The 21,915-nt window shown below is 37.9% G+C and overlaps 2 protein-coding genes across 2 annotated transcripts; one reads left to right on the top strand and one right to left on the bottom strand.

Moving 5' to 3' along the window:
* The first annotated feature begins 692 nt into the window (after window positions 1-692).
* On the top strand, window positions 693-5,263 carry LOC149851464 (membrane-anchored ubiquitin-fold protein 3-like). Its single transcript, XM_090015202.1, has 4 exons — window positions 693-794; window positions 944-1,100; window positions 3,973-4,143; window positions 5,029-5,263. The coding sequence occupies exons 2-4, from the start codon at window positions 971-973 to the stop codon at window positions 5,079-5,081; spliced, it is 354 nt and encodes a 117-aa protein (XP_089871328.1). The 5' UTR covers window positions 693-794; window positions 944-970; the 3' UTR covers window positions 5,082-5,263.
* A 5,850-nt stretch (window positions 5,264-11,113) lies between these two features.
* Window positions 11,114-15,599, bottom strand: LOC149851463 (glutamate-1-semialdehyde 2,1-aminomutase 2, chloroplastic-like). Its single transcript, XM_090000814.1, has 3 exons — window positions 15,361-15,599; window positions 12,790-12,963; window positions 11,114-12,442 (listed from the first exon to the last, which is right to left on the bottom strand). The coding sequence occupies exons 1-3, from the start codon at window positions 15,574-15,576 to the stop codon at window positions 11,375-11,377; spliced, it is 1,458 nt and encodes a 485-aa protein (XP_089856940.1). The 5' UTR covers window positions 15,577-15,599; the 3' UTR covers window positions 11,114-11,374.
* Between the last annotated feature and the right edge of the window lie 6,316 nt (window positions 15,600-21,915).

Below are 21,915 nucleotides of genomic sequence, written 5' to 3'. Positions count from 1 at the left end.
CAAACTCAACTAATTAGGTAAATAATAAAATAATTTCTCATGTACTTAACTATTTTTTTTTATAAAATTAATACAACTAATTAGGTAAATAATAATTGTTACTAAGTTACTATGCAATTAATGATTTTTTAACTTTTATATTATTAAAAAATAATAAATAGCCCGTAAGCCGACTCGGACCTGACCTAGGTATATAACAGGCAGGATTTCGATCCGGTAGCTAATGGACCCAAACCTAAAACCTTGACCAAAACCCGATCAATGACAGGCCGAGTTGCCCACCCCTAACCACAAGAGCAAAGGTTCTCTTGCAATAAACATTTGGTCAATTTCGTCAATATGAGTTCCTTGATATACTGTGGATCTAGTTCTTGGTTATGTCAGTTTTGGATCCATTTCTCTTTCCCTAAAAAGGCCCAAATGGTAAAAATTGGAAAAAAATAGAAGAGAAAAGATTTTCACAGCACACACGAAGTCACCAATTTCTATTTTTATAAAGTTTTTTGGCAACTAATTATTAATTAATTCATTAATTACTTATAAATTTGGATCCATTTCTCTTTTCCTAAAAAAAGCTAGAAGAGAAAAGATTTTCACAGCACACAAGAAGCCAAATATTTCTATTTTTATAAAGTTTTTTTGCAACTAATTATTAATTAATTCATTAATTACTTATAAATCAATTCTTGAGCACCGAAAGGTCTGCTTCTGGTCCTCAAAATCCCCAATCTCTCTCTCCAAAACCCTAAAATCTCGATGGGATCAATTCTTGGGGTATCCCAATAACGTAGAAGGTAATCTCCTTCTTCCTCTCTGGTTCGGTTTCCTTTGTTGTTTCAGAGATTGGGTTTTCTTTTGTTTTTGTTTTTGTTTTTGTTTTTGTTGGGTGTGTTATGGTGTTGGATGGAAACCTAATTTTGGGAATTTTTGGGGGTGATTGAAGGAGAAGGGAAGGAACGGGAACGCCTCAATGCCGGAGGAGGATCTGGTGGAGCTCAAATTCCGGCTCTACGATGGCTCGGACATCGGACCTTTCCGGTATGCTCCGTCTTCGACAGTGGCGATGCTCAAGGAGAGGATCATTGCGGAGTGGCCTCGAGGTTTTTGATCCTGAATTCGCTTGGCTAATTTGGTTTTTGGTGTTCTTTTTCTCTTTTTCTGAGGGTGGTCAGGGGTGTTTGGGTTGTTTATTGGAAGTTGGTCTTGTTATGGGAATTCATATCTGGATGCGCGTTCAGGAAATAGGTTTTGGTAATTGCAGGGTTTTCTCATTAATTGATCATAGTGGTGAATGAAATTTATCATGAATCTTGATTATTTTAGTGGGTGTCGTGATTTGGTGATTTTTCCCCCCTCGTTTGGTGGTTTATTGAAATCCTTAGCTGTTGAGATTTTGAGAATGTTATGTTATGATTGGTGCAAGCGTTTGGCCTATCGAAAAAACTGACAGCAGTATGATGATGATTTTGTTTATGATTCCTTTTGTTGTGATTGGTGCAAGCGTTTGCACAATAACACTTAATATTTCATCCATCTTTTCTTGTTTGCTTTTAATTGTGTTTTTAATTTAATAAACATTATTGCTACTGTAACCTAAAAAGAGAGTGGTGGTGGTGGTCGGGGGGGGGGGGTGCTTCTCTAACTCCCTCTTATATGTTTGTAATATTTATTTACAAGCTGTACATGGTATGGAGGTTTTAAAATGGATAATATTGGATCTACAACCAAATCATACATGGGAATGGCTGAAATCAATTTATTATATCTCTCCAGGAACTCTTGTCGACTTTGTGCAATTTTAGTTATTGATTTTTTGTTTTTCTAATTCATTCTTTTTCAAAGGCTAGCTAGGATTAGTTGCTGTTGGGATGTATTATAATACAATGTTGAATCCTATTTCTGCGTCTTCTTCAATTTCTGCAAGCATGGAGAATTGAAGCATTAGTTGTTTTCGTTTAGTTCTATGTGATAAATGTAGTTGTGATTTTTTTTAATGCATTCCATTGTCAACCAACTAGGCCTGCGGAGTCGCCAGTTGGTTAGGGGGAGCTGTTGAGTTGTCCAGAGGCACTGGATGTCGTGATTACAATTTCCACTTGGACCACACTCGCAACAGCTATGGTGAAGGGAGATTAGGTCTCAATTCTGGTGGATTAGTCAAGGGAGGGAGGGTAACATTTTTCTGGAATTTTATTGCAAAAGAAGCATATAGATGGTGATTAGTGGTTTAGGTGGAGATATGGTTAAACCCAGGTTTATGTTGGAAAATATTCTAATGTAAAATGCCAGATCGCTAACCTGATGTCCATCTGTCACAATCCATCAATTTCTGGTGTACAATTCACTTAGACCAAAATATGAATTCTTCTATTTCCTAAAGGTGTGGTCAAGCTTTCTGTTTCACCTAACCTAGGGAAATTATGACCTTGGTGAGTGATGAAACAATCTTTTGCAATTCTCATGTCATGCACCAATCATGGTTTTGGGATACTGGACTTGCTTTGTGGTTGTGGCATCTTCTTCTTCTTTTTTAAGGGTGGTGGCTTAGAATGTCAGGATTAGGTTGATGCAAAAATGAAGCCATCTTCATACAAGCCTGTTTTCTGCTACCGTCTGAAATAGAGGAACAACAAACTGGTAGACATGTGAGGACTCCTTCACGGTAGTATGAACTAAAAATAATATGACCTGGAAGTATGTGGCCTATTCATCTGGATTCGGTTGGATAGACAAAGCAGGCCAATAACTGAAGTTAATCTCCAAATGAAGTGAGAAATGAAATGAGGTTTTCAAAGGTTATGATCTGGATGGTAAAAGGAAGAGATCCCGTTACCTGTATTTTTGTAGACTGTTGAGTGTGTGATTTGTGAAGGATATGGATGAGTTAGTGATAGCAATTTGCCTTTTGAGTCTTTGTGGCATATGCAGCAGAGGAGGTGATTAGGGTGGCTATGACTAACATTTAGAGGATTATTCTTTAAGACATTATGAGTGATGGGAAAAGAGAGGAGCCTGTACAGTATAAGGCTACAAGCTGAATGGCGCTATCATTTTTCATTCAAGGTCTTCTCATCTAATTCTTCAAGGAGTTTATTTAATGAAAAAGAGGATATGTTCTTGTATTTGAATAATTTCACGGCATGATATATTTTACCAATTACCAAATCTTAATGCGTCATTGATTATACATATGCTCAAAGGTGTGGTGGCAAATTGCATCTTTAAAACCTGAAAGAATCCAAAAATGATTGTCGTGAGGTTTAATTGCTATTGCTGATTTACCTCTTTAAGGTGTTCTGTTGAGGAGCTTCAATTGTTGCACTTTGTGCCTTTGGCATGATGGCTATCGAACCCGTGTCTTCTTTTCTGATTTTCATATTAATCTTAGAATCTTTTAGTTTGGTTTAAATATTTGACTTTAGATATCTATTGGGATTGATATCCGAGTGTAGCACTCTGTTGCTAAGGGATTTTGGTGGTTCATTATTTTATACTTTTAGTAGGATATTTGTAGCCAAATGTGGTTAAATTCTGTGTGTTCTCAACTGACCTGTAGGTTTGGATCCATGTCAGCACATTTCCTTGTTTTTCACCGGGAACATTATTTTGGATAATGCCATAATGGACTTCATTGTGGTCGGGATTCATCTCCAGATAGGTTGTTTAAGAATGACTTTTTTAGCCTAGTGATACATTAACTTTTGACTGGCAGTTGGCATCAGGAAAAGTAGTTTTCTCTCACACATTGGATCTGTATTTGGAGCCTGCTTTGTGTTGCATTTATTTTTTGCTGTTCTTCCTTTTTTAGTTTTGATTCATGCACACATAAATCAGAAGATTGAGTTAGGGGTTGAGAAGATCCTTTTTATGATAAAAGGTTTGCACTTTAAAGTACCAAATATTGAAACCTATTCCCTTTGAACTCTGCCCATGTTTAAGGTATGGTTAAAGATTTTTTTTTTTTGCTTTCAGATAAAAAGATTGTACCAAAGGCTGTGAGCGACATAAAGCTCATCAGTGCAGGGAAGATATTGGAAAATAGCAAGACAGTTGGCCAGACGAGAACCCCATTTGGTGAACTTCCGGGAGGGGCTATGACCATGCATGTTGTTGTGCAGCCATCTTTACCTAGGACAAAGACAGGTGCTTTCTGTGCCATACTTCACGAACATTTTGTATGAGGAATGAATGCTTGACTTTATTTCAGTCGTAGGATTTATACTTTTGACAAATGCTTGTGGTTGTGAACATCCCATTGATGTGTCAGTCTGATATTTGTTTGAAAATATTCTAGAGCTGTTGGGAGTTCCCATGCTACACAACTTTCATAAACAATATGCATGTTTTAATTTTTTCCTTGGTTCTTTTCCTTGTAAACACAACTTCAATTTTGGATGGACCTTGTGTTTAACTCATTGGTCTGGGCAACCTCCACTAATTGCTATTTATCTTCAAACACATTCACATTGGTGTGTCCTGGAACAAGAAGTAATGGAGTTGCTAGGGGCTCTCACACCACATCTTTCAAAAAGAACACACACACACACACACAAACAAACAAACAGAAAATAAAGGAAAAGGAAACTGTCACGCCATGCTTTTTGTAACATTGAATTGAAATGCTAAATATTTTGCTGTCATTCTTTCTTTTGCCTTTTCTGACGAGGATATACTAAAATTCCTTTTAGTTACATATTCTAAAAAAAACACCATTCCGTGAGGAAAATTCCAACAAGCGGTATCGTGCGCTGTCATTATCTAGAGGCGAGATACTTGTCCTCCATAGCTGTATTCTTCAACCACAGCAATCCCTTGGTGGAATGTATCCCACTCAAGGTATTGATGGTGGTCAAGCAAATCCAAATGTTAGATTCTTTAATATATCGTTGTAAAGCTCTTGGTTTATTTTATTGTAGCTCAAGATGAATCATCTAGCTTCCTATGTTATGGTTTGCTTATTTCCTTTGCTGTCTTACTGTGAGCTAGTTACTGTAAAGCCTTTGACAAGTTTTTTGTATTTCTAAACAGAAAAGAAGGTTGAGGAGTTGCCTAAGAACAGATGTGGCTGTAATATTTTGTAAGGTGAAAAGTTGTGATTTATTGTCCATCTAGAGGTGGAGTTCGAATGAATGTGGAAGGTCTGATACTTGTGAGTTGTATTCTCTTGATTCTCCTGTTTGTGATTGTTAGGAGGTCAGCCAATCTGTTGTTGCGGGATGATGTCATACATGAATACTAAATTTGGTGGGTTTGATTACTGTCATTCTGGCAACATGGTGGATGAATTCCATATTCTTGGTTTGACCTCTGGCGTGTTTATATATATATATATATATATATATATATATATATATATATATATATATATATATATATATATATATATAGAGAGAGAGAGAGAGAGAGAGAGAGAGAGAGAGATGTGTGTGTGTGTGTTTCCCTGTTTTATTATTATTTCTTCATTTTCTTTCCTCTTGTTTCCCCCTTTTTTTGGAGAACATTATGGTTATCCTCTTAAGATGGTCATGCTGAACTGATTCAGCTGGCTCCATTGGGTCATGAAAACAAGCAATACCAACTGAAAAAGGCTCCAGATAGCTTTACAAAACTAGGAAGATCTGTTAATGATGTGAAAAGCAACCAAGAGGCGTGGAATTCCTGTTAAAAATCACCAATGATGTGCTAATTGGAGGCTGGAGTTTCTAAAATGAGACATTGCTCAACATTAGCAAAATTTCAATTTTAGACCTTTCTGTAAAGATTGAAGAGCCGTGTTTGTCCCTCCAACCTAGCGACGCATGATGTAAAATCGATGTCAGACTTGACGGGCTCCGGTCCAATCTAAAGTTGGGTGTCTACTGTCTAGGGAAGGAACAAGCCTCACGTCTCTAATCATCCTTTGACTGTCCCTTAATTTAACTCTCAAGTCATTAATTTGAAATGGGGTGCCACGCCCTAAGAGGTGTCACGTTAACTGTGGACTAGAATTGGTATCTGCAATGTTAAAAAAGGAAAACTATGCAAGTACTTCCCTCTCCGACTTAAAAGCCTTAAGCTGACCCACCTAGTCAGATGTGGAGAGCCCTTAAGGGCAAGTGGTGCAAGTCCTTGCCATAGCTTATGAAAACTAGTTTTCTTTTTCAAACAGAAGGCGTGAAGCTCACAGAGTTTTTACTCTGTCAGGATAGCGACTGTAAGCACGTCAGGTAGAGCCAGTGCGGCTAGGTCTCTGATCCTGAGGCAGTTCGTGTAAATATCAAAAAACAAACAAACAGAAGTTCTTCCAATCATCACGACAAGCAAGCCCATGGGTTTGACACCAAACAGACAAACGCACATCACTGCCTTGTGACTCACGGACGTTGATTATCGAAGCTTATTCTGGTATCACAAAGACAATTGTTTGGATCAATTGGTTTGCTGGACATGAACAGGGATGAACCTAATCCCTTATGGTTTATTTGAATGCTCGGATTTCATGCTCGTATTTTAGATCCAAGTATTATAGATACACGTACTTTCTTCCTTCTCAAATATGAATCTATGAAAATTTGAAATTCAATGTTTGTTCTACATTTAACCGTGGCATAAGAGACATGCCAGATTTAATACACAGATTTGAGATCTGCACCATCCTTAAGGTTTTGATGATTGGTTTTGAAACTTGAACAATGCAAGATTTCCTTCGCTTCAGAGGTGGGCCACATAAAGCAGGGTGGTCGTGGTGTCCCACCCGGGGTTTTCCTGGCTTTGGTGAGGGTTTCTCGTCATAAAAAAATGCAAGATATTCTTCGAAAGAAATAATAGTAACTAAATTATGGCGTACACTATGCTGCACAAATTTGATACACAAAAGAAGATGAGATAGGCAAGAGGACATTGTTTGTTCTACTGAAATGGTCCTGTGAGAAATCACAGCCTGGGCAACCTATTGTTTGCAAGGCAAAGACCAACTGGTTGTAATGTTATATTTAAGTCACTGTAGAGAAACAATATCATGGTTCCAAGATCAGGACTACACAAGTTGGAAATCCACCTGATATCATGGAAACCTGTCTGTTTATTCATGATTCTTGCTAGATCATGTAGGGCAGTTTCCAAAGCCTATTAGGGCCTGCAGTCGATATGTACTTGGTCCAGTTCTGATCTTTGTTGAACCTATTTTAGCATAAATCTTTAAGAAAAGTTGGAGCTTGCTCAGTTTTGTTGGATCCTGGTCACGCCTGTTCAAATCAAGGAATTTGAAATACCAACTTCGAGAACTACTATTGAAACGTATTTGAGTTCTCGTTCTTCAATCTCAATCATAGAGCAAGATTTCTCTCTTATCATTTTCTGTATTATAGCTTCATTGCTGGGGACGATGTAAGAGGTGGTGCACCTACTTAAAGAGCAGACCAAGCTCAGTCTATATAACTGGTACACCTACTTACAAAGCTTGTGCTATAAAACCAACCCAACTCTGGCTTGCACTGGATCAGGTGCCTAATACCCGGGTGCTACCAAACACGAAGTCCACTTCTTTGGATACCACCATATTCTTTCTTGCTTAGTTTTAATCATACAGATTGCCTCCGGCTACTGCACTGACACTTTTTATTGATTCTTGCACCGTACTGTCTAAGAATTCAGAAAACAGAATGCACAATACTGAGTTTTTAGGAAAATGCTATCAACTAATGCAAACCTAAGATCTTGTTTCTGCGTGTAAGACATAATAAATGTTTGTGCAAGAATCTTCTTGTTTTTATATATTGGCCAGCCAATAGAAGTATCCGAAGCACATGATTGATTACTGACAAACTCCATCGCAGTGATTCTGCTTTGAGCATTATCAGTATAGGAACTGCAGTCTAGCAGCGATCCACCAAGAAGAAGACATGGTACTCACAACTCACAAGCTTGAAAACAGAGACAACCTGTCAGAAATGACAAAAACGCCAATCATTTAAAGATTTTAGAGGCTATGTAAATGGAAAACAAACACCAAAAATAATGTCTTTTAAGTGGTGCCTTCCAATTGCTATGTTTCCTTCTCTTCTGGTTTAAACTAGGGATTTTCCTTTACTTTGTTGTCCTCATTATCACAATCTGGATTCCATGGTTCACCATATTTACTACCAATTGTTTCAAAAACCAAGTATCAACTTTAGCCTGTAATCCTCATTGTCAAGTTAAGCATCCTTGAGAAATAATCACTTTTGAGCTTCAAATAAAAAACCAAGTATTAACTTTAGCCTGTAATCCTCATTGTCAAGTTAAGCATCCTTGAGGAATAATCACTTTTGAGCTTCAAATAACTGTACTCTGATTCACTATTCAGTTGTTTAGGCAGACCAATTTAGAGATTAAATCTCTCTCTCTCTCTCTCTCTCTCTCTCTCTCTCTCTCTCTCTTGTAGTTCCAAAACTAGCTGCAATATGAATGCATCTGTTGCCAAAGGGCATTCAGTCAAGAGGAGCAGGCTGCTGCCATTTTCCAAAGCTAACCGACCATAATGTTTTATTTACCCTTTGTATACGTCAAAGGTATTTCGGTTCACATAAAGCAGTCTCAGGTCCAAAGGGACTGACAAGGTTACAATGTGTGATCAGCCAGTGAAATTTTTGTGATGTGATCATTTTTGCCTTGAATCTTATGAAAATTGGTCACAAGATTAACTTTGTGATCAGCTACTTTCTCAGCTGTGATTGTTCAGCAGCACTTATGGCCAAAGCAAACATGATGCATCTTGTATTGGGCAGAGCAATCACAATATTAGAGCCAAAAAGCAACATTTAGGGCACATTAGGAAATGAAAAAATAGCAGAATAAGTGAAGGTTGAAAAAACAACAACTTTTCCATCCATTCCAAACAAGACCAATTTTTTAAAAGAAAGTTTTTTGTAAACAGTTTTATTTTTAATAGGAAAATTTCTTCCACCTGAATGGGTGGAGGAAATTTTTCTGGCAAAAATTCTTTTTTTATTAGGGCAACCATTCACCCATAATACATCTCATTCTATGGGCTGCCATAGGAAGAGCTTCCTCTATCTTCATCTACCTCCCACTCTCTCTCTCTTTCATTTTTCTACTCTGTTTTTCTCATGCTACACAAACAAGCGAACATTTTTCATTTGAAAAAATTATCATATCAAAACTTTTCATAAGCCAAAATTTCTTTTTTCTATGACTTTTTCTTGCTTCCAATCGTGACCTTAAGAGATTTTAGCTATTTCATGTTTCAAAAAGAGATTGTACTTATTTTATTTTATGAGGGCAAACCATCTGACGATTGATCTTTAAAGATATTCCATGTTGCATACACAATTTTAGCCTACTTTTTATTTCTTTTCTTTTTTCAAACTTAAGGTTCCCAATGTCACAAAGAGACGGCAGCTCTTATTTTGCTTTTCAAGTCAAAGTAGAACAAAGTTTTTATTTCCCACCGATGAACAACCATGACAAACAAAGTCCTGGCTTCGTAGGAGGAAAACAATTTAAATTACTTGCTTGATATGATAAAAAATACTTCCAGAAATTTCACTTTACTTCCAAGTTCCAACACATCGAAGAAAACAAGACCAAGAAGAAGACAGTTAAGCCAGTGAAATTGAAAATCTATTGGCCAACTCATGAAGACTAACACGTATGAGAGTGTTATTCTGCTCAAAGGGACACCCCACCTTGTAAAATTCCAATGCCATATTTCACATGTACGCGTTCCTTATGCATGGAAACCGCTTAAAAAGAACATACACTGACCACCATATTCACGGGTTGTCACATCCCATCCATAAAAGGAGTCCCTGTGCAATAGTACAACTCACATAGCCATCACCCACCATGAAGCTCAATCATTTCGGCGTTCTTGCCGCCACTCTCACCATTCTAGCCTTAGTTGCAGGTGACAATGAAAGAAGGCACAACTCAAACAGAATTACAGTCATGGGCAGCGTCTTCTGCGACTCATGTTTGCAGAACACCTTCTCCAAGCCCAGCTATTTCCTACAAGGTAGGAAAAAAAAAACTCTTCTAACACAGAACACCCGTTTGTATACTTAATCCTTTATTCAGTTCTAAGCTTCATTTTCCCTGAAAATTTGATGTGCAGGTGTAGATGTGCATGTAGAATGCAAACTCAAAGCAGAGTTAGCATCAGAGGAGAACAATACATACTCTGTGACAAGAAAAACAGACAAGTTTGGCGTTTACAGATTCAGGCTCCCTTCTGTCAATGGATATGAGTGCAGAAATGCCCACAAGGCGGAGTCCTTTTGCAAAGCCACCCTCAACAAGAGTCCTTCTAACTGTAATATTCATGGTGTCAACACTACAAGAGAGATGTACATCAGATCCAGGCAGGGGAAATCATGCATCTTTAGTATGAACCCTTTGAATTACAGACCACCCACTATTGATTTCTCCATCTGTGGGAATGAAAGCCTGGGGTCTGCCAACAATTCAAAGTTTTTATGGCCACCCCTTCAGAACCCATGGTTCCCTCTTCCTTTCCCATCGTTGCCACCTATGCCACATCTGCCTCCTTTCCCTTTCCTTCCACATCTGCCTCCTTTCCCTTTCCTTCCACATCTGCCTCATTTGCCGCCTCTGCCTTTCCCAAAGCCATCATGGCCACATTTTCCTCCAATTTCATCACTGTTTCCACCACCACGACCACCACCACCTTCTGCTTTAGGAGACCCAACATCTTGGTTCCCCTATCGGTGCCCTCCATCCCCTCCTCCTTCCCAGAGCCAGAATCACCCTTAAAGAGAGAGAGAGAGAGAGAGAGAGAGAGAGAGAGAGAGAGAGTAATGCCTTGGATATTGCAAAAATAATCTACTTGGAATAAAGTGTCATCTTATACATGATTAACTCTTTAAATGGGCTCACTTGTAGCTTGTTCGTGTAGCTTTTTATGGTTGTCCGTTTTAAGTCAAATAAGGATGCATATACTTTTTATCTAGGTAACACCAAGTGGATGGGATCATGCTTCATGGTGATTAACTGACTATGACATCGACTCTTTGGTCAGTTAACCTAAGCACGGGCTCACTATAAAATAATTTTCCTTTATATTGAGAGAGAGAGAGCATAAAACATAAAACTTATTCGCTTTGCCACAAATTGATTGCCAATTCATCCTAGCAATGAAAAACCACTTTTTTATAGTAAAAAACCACAACTTTTACATGCTAATGTCATCGACGAAATTAGAGCAGGAAAAAAAAATACAAGCCCTTGGTAGTAAGCATAAGACAAACAGATGATTGCTCTACGACTACAACGCTATCTCCCCAGGAGTGGAAAGAAATCCATGAACTCAACAGAGACGTTACACAGCTACAAAAATGAAGCAGCAGAAAAAAGAAACAAACAGAAAAAAAACAGCTCAAATCCTCCTAAACACTTTCTCAGCTGCAGCTATAGTCTGGTCCACGTCCTCCATGGTATGTGCCAAGCTTGTAAAACCAGCCTCAAACTGCGAGGGAGCGAAGTATACACCTTCCTCCAACATACCTCTGTGAAACCTGGCAAACTTCCCAGTATCGCTCTTCTTCGCGTCCTCAAAGCAGCTCACAGGCCCTTGCATGAAGAAGAAACCAAACATTCCACTAATATTGCCGCCACAAAGTTCATGCCCGGCCTTTCGGCCGGCTTTTAGAATACCCTGCACCAGGGCTTTTGTGATCTTTTCCAAGTGCTCGTAACTTCCTGGCTGCTGCAACCTTAGCAGTGTGTGTATTCCTGCAGTCATTGCAAGAGGGTTCCCACTCAGGGTCCCAGCCTGATACATTGGCCCAGCAGGAGCCACCATCTGCATAATATCTTTCCTTCCACCGTAGGCTCCAACTGGTAAACCACCTCCTATGACTTTGCCGAGAGTGGAAAGATCAGGGGTTATACCAAAATACTCTTGTGCACCTCCATATGCTATCCGGAATCCAGTCATCACCTCATCAAATATCAGGAGGGTGCCATTCTCAGCAGTGATCTCACGCAGACCAAGCAGGAATTCTTTTTCAGGTGCAATGAAACCAGAATTTCCAACTACAGGTTCAAGGATTACGGCTGCAATCTCTCCCTTGTTTAGTTCGAATAATTTCTTGACAGCTGCTAGGTCATTGTACGCAGCCGTGAGGGTTACAGATGTGGCAGCCTTGGGCACACCAGGAGAGTCTGGTAGGCCGAGGGTTGCAACTCCACTTCCAGCTTTCACTAGATAAGGATCGGCATGCCCGTGATAACAGCCTTCAAATTTGATTAGTTTATCGCGACCAGTGAAGGCACGGGCAAGGCGCAGCACACCCATGCAAGCCTCTGTCCCTGAGTTCACAAAACGCACCATTTCTATGCTTGGAACTGCTGATATCACCATTTCTGCCAAGGTGTTCTCTAGAACACATGGAGCACCAAAACTGGTACCCTTTTTCAGTGCTTCAATCAAGGCAGCATTGACCTGAAAGTTTCATGATGAAGATGGTTCGAGAATTAGATACTTAGGAAGAAAAATTACATAATAGAAAGAAAAAATCATAATTTTCATGTTTATATCCACCTGGGACAATGACGCCAATAGATCATTTTCGAAACACCACAAAACAGTTCAATTTGTTTCAAGTTATGAGGATTCAACTCATTTTAAGCATGTATGCTTCTCCCGTCACACGCATTAAGATATTTCTTATCTTTTTTAAAAGCAGTAACACCAGATGTAGCTAGAATTGTGTGAACTAGTCTCATCCTTGTCTACTTATTGCAATACAGTTTAGGAAAAGATATTTACCAAATTAAAAAGGAACATACCTTGTCATCTGCGTGACCAATAATTGCAGGGCCCCATGAACCAACATAGTCTATGTATTCATTTCCATCAATGTCCCATGCACGGGATCCCTTAACTGAATCAAATACAATTGGCTGTCCACCTACTGATTTGAAGGCTCGAACAGGTGAATTTACACCCCCAGGCATCAACTCCTAGGACCACAAGTGAGTTAAACTAGTAATATAATGAAACTGAGAATATAAATTATAGACTTCAACATAATTGGCACAGCGTCTATAATCCACTTCAACAAAACCAACGCATGAAATTTTAACATGTCCACATAAAAGCTTCCATATTATAGTTTGACTGCTGCACACAAATCAGAAACCACTGACACTCCAAGTCTAGAACTATTTAAGACAAGGTAACAAAAAATTATGCAGTCCCCAGATAGTAAACCAATTCAACTATCATTCAACAAACTAGCAAAAGACGATTGCAATAGCATAAGTGACATAAGTTAACGTCCACAGTACAATTTAGAATTGATGGATTGACCATTTCTTGGTGGACCAAATAAAGAATATAGCCCCAATTTAAGGTCACACTGGTGGCAAAATCATATGGAATGGTCTCAAGACCTTTAAACCAGTTATGAAGGTGGAGATTGTATAAATGGCAGTATCTTTTGTAGCAAGTGATAACTTGCAGTAACTCAACTATGATGAGACTGTTAATCCAGTTGCAATGAAGGTGATCATCCACATAGTACCATACAAGGTAGTAACTCATAACTGGGAACTCTATCAACTCAATGTAAGGAATGATTTTGATCCATCGAGATGTGTGAAGAGAGGAAAATATGAAAACCACCAGATTATGCAGAAGGAATTCTGAAGTACAATGACCCATCAGGAATATATGTGGTCTATAGCAAGCATAACTCATAACTGGGAACTCCATCAACTCAATGTAAGGAATGATTTTGACCCATCGATATGTGTGAAGGGAGTAAAATATGAAAACCACCAGATTATGCATAAGGAATTCTGAAGTACAATGACCCATCAGGAATATATGTAGCCTATGGCAAGCATCGAAAGTACATCAACAATTTTTGAGAACTGATACACTGGGATCACTTTCTTATTAGCTTCTATGAGATCTCCCGGCTTAATTCTATCATACTATGTGTAGGTATATTATCATGGGAGGCTGTTTTGATCTAATATGTAAAGAGTCTGCTTGATGTTAAATAGTAGATAAAATATCTTGGTCTCCTATATCACTTCATAATTCATGCATTAGTTTCTTGGTGTTGAACTGGATAACAAACAGGTCTTTGGACAGGACATAGTGACACACGATATGCATTTGTTTTTTAACATGCAGTGATTAGGGTTGTAAAGCTAATCATACTCGCATCACTTCAAACTTCAAAGACTAGACTTAATAGCTACTGTTCTTTTGAATTGAAAATAGTGTCTCAAATGAATAGAATACAATAGAACTTGATAGTAGATAAACAGATGTATTCTTGTGGTCTCTGTAAATCTGGAAGGCGTCACCAGAGATTGAGAGAAGGAAGAGGAGAGAGAGGAGAGGAAGAGAGCTGGAACAATATTCTACGCACACCCATTGTGGGTCGTGGGTTCCTTTTAATATCAAATAACATGTACAATAATGCCCTTAAGAATAGTATACAAAGCCTCTTACATAAGAGGGGCAAAACAGGAAACAAAATATACATAAACGCGTCTACATAAGGGGCGTTTACATTAGCACGTCAGTCTGGATCCAGACCCAAAGTCACGTCTCAATAGAGTCTCATAGGCCTGGTCTTCCACTTTATTGAAAGAATTGGATCAACAGACCGTCTGCAACACTGGAAATGGAAAATGAGATCCAAACACTGAGAGCACAGAAGCATTCACAGGAGACTTAAGATTTTTTCTTTCACCAACTTGATGGTTGTTTTAACAGAGTAGCTTAGTATATGTACAAAGTTCAAACTAGTAAATGAAGGACATGAAATATCTCATTGATACACCAAAGGAATTATGACATAAATCTGTCTGTTTTAAATCAGTTCCAAGAATCTCCTCTAATTGTACCCATCTACAAAATGTTCCACACTGAGAATTGCTTTTATCGCCTTATCCTCTATGTTGAAATAGTGGAAAACCAACAAATCATAGGGCATTCAAGTCCGGATGCAAGATCGCAACATTGTTACAGTACTGCAGAAGTTTGTTGGACACTAATTCTATTGACTTTGGACATACTCATGAAGATTAAATCATAAACTAAAGCTATAGAGCGAAACATCAGAGTAATAGGTACTCAAAGAACAACGAGAAACACAAAATTGCTTCAAAAGAGAGCTCAAAATTCGGATTCAACACAATCAATAGCTCAAAGAACAGAAACGAACATGCTCAACAGTAACTTCGGATTCAACATAATCAATTGCTAAAAAAACGAAATCGCAACAGAGAAACTATAACAGTAAGGGGAAAACACCAAAATTACTTCAAAAGGGAGCTCCAAATGCAGGGAAGAAATCACATAAAACAAATTGGAAAGTATGAGAAATAATTACTTACCTTGGCCGCATTGAAGATCTCTTCAGATTTCTCTAGTGTGAACGTCTTCTTCTCGACGGAGATCGCCAACTTAATGGCCGGAAAATGCCTCCGAGAGCCAAAACCCGCCGGATATCTCTTAAATTGAGCCCCGAATGGGATATCTCTAGGTCTCCATGAGATTTTGACGGTCGCGCCTGACGGAAATACGCCGGAAACCCCAACGGATGCAGCCATGGCTTCTCGGAAAAGGAAGAAGATAAGGGGCAGCTCGCAGAGGCGCAGAGCTTTATAGACGCAGATAGTTACGATGATACCCTCAATCTTTTTGCCAAATCATTGCGGTACCCTTAGGGATGGAACTGTGTCTGCGTCGAATGTTGAGGGGTACATTGTGTTCAAATGGGTCGGATACCGTCTCACCGTGGTTGATCCGATAACGCTGCCGCTTTGATTAGATCGGTTATAGATCCGCATCCCACTTTGATCACACTGGATTCCAGATCATTATGCTCTGAAATTCTATGGTGCTATATCCACAGAAAAAGGGTATGCTCTGCCCTCAAGGGTAGGGATGGCAGTGGACCGGGGGAAAGCGGGGCCCCGCCTCGCCCCGTTTGGACCGGGGATGAAGGGTATGAAACGGGGATGGAGGCGGGGGTGGAGGATAAATCCATCCCCGCCGCGGAGGCGGGGCGGGGGTGGACGTGCACTTTTCCCCGCCCCGCCCCATCCCCGCCACGATCCCCGCCTAATCCCCGCCCCGACCACTTTTCCCCGCAATATCCCCGCCCCGCCCCGCCTCATCCCCGTTTGGACCGGGGATGAAGGGTATGAAACGGGGATGAAGGCGGGGGTGGAGGATAAAATCCATCCCCGCCGCGGAGGCGGGGCGGGGGTGGAGGATAAAATTTTGAGGAGGGGGTGGAAACCTTGTCCCCCGCCCCGCCCCGCCCCACTGCCATCCCTACTCAAGGGCTCCGTTCATCGGGTAGCGGCCACATGTGAATGTCACCAAGTGGACCGGACATCATAAGTTCGAAACCTACGGTTGGCATCCCTTGCTGCAAAGTCCAAGCTGGGTGTATTCTATGGACCCAGATAGATTCAAGAAAAATGTTCAAGATTATTAGGGGTAGACATTTGGCCGAGCTGCCCATCCGATGGCTTCAGGTACCTGAACATTATATATATATATATATATATATATAGTCTTAAACATGGAACAAGCCCTGCATTGGGCGTGGTTTATTTGCTTGGAATCGACTATTGTATCGTTGTAATCGGATAAAAAAAAATGATTTTGAATGGTTTGAATATTTACAAAATTTTTAAGCCATTGATTTTCAAACCTTAAAAGATACTTCTTATACATCATAATTGGACGATCTAAGGGTGTTTCTATAAAACCAATCGTAAAATTTTAGAAAAAAAAATAAAAAAAACCTATGAAAATTTTGGTGCATACCAATTTACATATTTCTCTGATTTACATATATGTGGTCTCGTAGATGGAACGAGGGTAGTCTAGTGCAAAAATTGTCTGATTTGCACACTTAAAAAATGTTAACAAATGTCAATTTTAGAAATTTAATTTCTTCACCTGATTTTCAAAGAGCCGCATTGTACAAGGTAACATATAGATTACAATACATAACACCAATTCTTTAGAACACCTAGACACACTTCACAATATCCGATAAGATTGTATGTACGGTCGACCGTACAGGCATCAAGCTCATAAAAAAGGCCATAGCCTCAGCTGGTATGAAAGAGTAATCCGGATCATTTTTCCTTGCTTTAAGTAAGTTTCTTAAGAAATACACACATACACACACAGCTGAACCCAAATCAACATTGCGGTTCACATATGATGCTATGCTTTATAGTTTTTATTCTTATAAGCCCTTCTCATATTTATCGTAAAATGATCGTACTGTACAAATAATATGACATGTTTCCCTAAAAACCTTATAATTTTTGTTATTCTCTCAATGTCCAAAATCACAAATACCCAATCTCGACAGGACATTTTTACCTTTTGCAATTGTGAATTGATGGGTTAATACTATAAAATTATACCACTCGTCGGCTAGTGTAAACTCTCAATTAAATTCAGAATTGCACGTTTTCTTATACGTACATCACGAACTCACATAAAAATATTTGTGAACATTTGATGAAACTGAAACCACTAAATTCATAAATATCCTAATTATTCGCATATACTTTACGAATTCACATAAACATGTGTGAACTTTCACTTAAACTGAAACTACAAAAAATCACAAATATCCTAATTATTCTCATATACTTCATGAATTCGCATAAACATATGTGTGAACCTCCACTTAAACTGAAACCACTAAAATCACAAATATCCTACTTATTTACATATACTTCACGAATTCACATAAATATATGTGTAAACCTCTACTTAAACTTAAACTAAGCGTCACAACATCACAAATATCATACTTAAATATTTGCAAATTTATGATATATGCATTATTTCTTATTTTTTGCAGAGTTCGCAAATAATATACAAACTCGCTATCTATAACCCAGGGCTATTTTTGCATAAACTAAGGTTATTTGTGGTCCCCAACTTGCTTTCCTTCGGCGACTTGTTATGGCAACTATTCATAGGTGGCACTTCATCACGGTTGAACCATCAATAACTTTTTTTTTCTAGTAAGCACATCTTTGCTTGTTTTATACATTGTGTAGCTTGTATTATAAGCATGCCGTTAGAACACTGATTGATTAGGTGTCTTACTCATCTTTGCAAATAGTTTTTTTACCCACATCATCTTCTAGTGTTTAAGCACAACAATAAAAGCCAATGAAGAATTATGAACTGGGTCATCATGATCATTTGCAAGCACGACTTAGTGTGCACAAGTAGATAGAGAACGAGTCACATCTAAAGCCAAAAATATGGATATCCGATGTTTTTCACATAAAATGCACCCTCGATAAATCCAGAAAGTTGCACTCAAACAACAAGCAACAAAAACCTTCAATGTCATACAAATAACAATTATAAATTTCAAAGTGGCTCCCATATGCAGAAAATGATGATCAGTTTGTGGGTACATTCTTGTCTCCCATCTCGAAAGCATCTAATGAGGGAAAGGGTGACCCATTAGCTTGCACTGAGGTTGTTGCCAACCTCAATACCTGAATAGATGAAGTTGGAGATGTAACAACTTACAATGGCAAGATGAAGATGGACAGGGCGAAGGAGGTACCTCACCAAGGGGTTGAGGTTAATGTGAACCCTTCTCAAGAAGTGAATGTAAGTGAGGGTCATGTGACTGGATCGGATGTAAACCCTAAGAGTGAGGTTAATGTGAACTCTATTTAGGAGTCCGAAGTTGATGTCACAAAAGAGAAAGTGCAAGCTCCGAGAAAGAGGTCGCAGCGAGAAAGAAGGTCTGGTGCTCGTGAAAAAGTATTTTGTTTATTTGTTATTTTGTAATCATTGCCAATTTTACATTCAATCATTGATTAAATTGTCATATATATATATATATATATATTCAATCATTGATTATTTTAATGTTGCTACTATTTATGAATACAATTGATTAGTTTGTCATGTATGTGTGAAACATATAAAAATACATATTTGTATATGTGTGTAATTTAATGATTAATTTCAGTAATTTTAATAAAATTAATTATGATTGCAAGATCTATAGTCAATTGATTCTGATGAGGTAACATCCCGCATGCACCTATTATACTGCAACCAAGCACACTAATGGTTCCTAACACCAACGGAGGAAGCAAAGGAATTGTTGTATCGAATGCATTTTCATAAATTCTTAGAGATCACACCATGAAACATCAGTTACACCCTCTTAGAGGCCGTTGTGCAATTTTGAAATCTGACAACCAACACATTCCAACTCAAAAATCTTGAGATGACCATCACGTTTGAGGACATGACACGAATTACCGGATTAAAGTGTCATGGAAAGCCAATGAGTGGACAACGATTGGGAGATTTCAAGCATTTGTGTGATATTTACTTAAAAGCAAATGTTGATGTGTTTAAAAGCAATAAGATCATGCTTTCATGGCTTACGTGCTACTATGTCTCCAGTAGGATGAGGAGGATGAAGGCGAAACTACCGTGTGTTGGAAGGAAAAGCGGTAATAGGGTGAACAACACGATGAGAGCATTTTTGTTATACTTCTTTGGCTCATGCTTATTCATCAACACTGGTGAAAAGTTGGTCTATGCATTGTATATTGAACTATTTCAAGACCTTGATTATGTCGATCAATACACATGGGAAGCAGCCACACTTGCACACCTGTATGCAAGTTTGAGTAGCATGATGAGTGAAAGAAAAAATGTTGTCAGGATGTTAGTATTGTGGGTGATATTTATTCCTTCATTGTACCTAAACTTTTGATTTATACTCATATTATTTAACATTGTACTATACTTGCATATTTTATATTAATCCTAAAGTTTTGATTTATAGATACATACTATGTATTAATCCTTGTTAATCATTGTATTCATCTTTATAGGTTTGGATATGTGAGCACATATCTATTGAAAGATTCATGAATTTTCACATGCCGCAATGTGGAGTCGGTCATGCAGCTTAGAGGGTTGTGATCGAACATTGGTGGGTCCTTACACAAGACGTGCCGAATGTGCTGCATTACTTCGCAGGCTGATCAGGGTAGACATAACTATTGTTAATATTTTATATATTTTTTTAATAAATGTATGTATGTAGGCCTAACCATGAAGAAAATGTAGGTAAACGGGTACCCTTATGAAGGCATGAAAGAAGATCAGAAGAATGCCAATGTGGTTGTAGGGGCGAAGGACATCACGAGGAAGGACATTTGGTTGCACAATATGATGAAGTTGAATGCCAAATGGCTAGCCAAGTCGTCCGACAGTTTGGGTTTGTTCAACAACCACCCAGTCACCCTCGTGCAATTAGCAATTTTTTGTCGCTTTTCACAAAAGATCGGACGAAGAATTATCCCACAATATTCTTCTTCAAACTTCAAGACCGATGCGAGGGTGACGAAGACATCGGCTTGTCGTCCATAGTATGTGTCACTAATGAAGATTTTGTATCTGCTCTACAAGTTGCGCATTCTCCCTGCACAAAGAGGGTCTTTCAGAGAAAGGAGAAAGTTGAGACAAAGCACAAAAGGACCTTAAGTGGATTAGAAGCAGAGTTGACTCTTGCACTTGAAGAAAACCACATGTTGAAGGATATGATACGCAGTCAAGATGGTTTTCTCGAGAACACAAATAAGGTCAGCGAAGAGCTACAATCACACCATTGACAACATCCTCAACAATGTCTACATGTAATTAATTTGTAAATTTGTCTGAAGATCAACATTGTAACACATTGATATTGTAAATAATGTCACTTGAAAAAAATTATGTAACTAGATATGTATGCTGCATATCTGATGTAATTTAAAAAACAAAAACCTATATTAAAAAATATGAACCACCTTTGTGATTAGTTTTTAGAAAATCTTCTCTATTATGAAGTATGAACCACATATGTTATATAGTTTTTGAAAAAAAAATGGTATTAATGAATATGAACTACTTATGTGATTATTTTTTAAAAAGTTTTTTGTATTATGAAGTATGAACTGCACATGTGATGTAGTTTTTGAAAAAAAATCTATATTGAAGAATATGAATCACTTATGTGATTAGTTTTTTTAAAAAAATTGTATTATGAAGTATGAACGGCATGTGACGTAATTTTTGAAAAAAAAATTGTATTGAAAAACATGAACCACCTTTGTGATTAGTTTTTAGAAAATTTTTTGTATTATGAAGTATGAACTGCATATGTGATGTAGTTTTTTGAAAAAAAAACTATATTGAAGAATATAAACCACCTATGTAATTAGTTTTTTAAAAAAAAAATGTATTATGAAGTATGAATTGATTATGTGATTCGGTTTTAGAAAAAAAAATCTGTATTGGGGAATATGAACCACCTATGTGATTAGTGTTTTAAAAAATTTCTATATTATGAAGTATGAACTGATTATGTGATTCAGTTTTAGAAAAAAGGCCGCATAAAATAATTACATAATGAGATAATTATTTGTGTAATGTGATTCAATTTTAGATAATTATTTGTTGACTTTTGTAATTATTTGCAAAACTTGACATTCCACATAAAATATTTGCAAAAGTAGACAAATATTTGCAAAACTTGACATTCCGCATAAAATATTTACAAAAGTAGACAAATATTTGTGAAATGATATTTGACATAAAATATTTGCTTTATTATCGCAAATATTTTTTAATTGCCGCAACTATTTTATGCGGACTTCCTCATTCTAGTACATTTTTGCTTAAGATTGGCAAATATTTGCGAGAATGAAGAAGTTTGCATAAAATAATTGTGAAAATTGACAAATTATGCAGACTTTCTCATTCCAATAAACATTTGCATCCATTTATTAGCATTCATTTATTGAAAATGAACCTTCTCCTACATGCTGATACAATCATTCATGTTTGCAAATATATTTATTCATACATGTGTG

This window comes from Nuphar pumila, chromosome 1 (assembly GCF_984573655.1).
Source record: "Nuphar pumila chromosome 1, dmNupPumi1.hap1.1, whole genome shotgun sequence".
NCBI lineage: Eukaryota > Viridiplantae > Streptophyta > Magnoliopsida > Nymphaeales > Nymphaeaceae > Nuphar > Nuphar pumila.
Note: the sequence above shows the minus strand (reverse complement) of the source record. Positions and strands in the feature narration are given on the sequence as shown.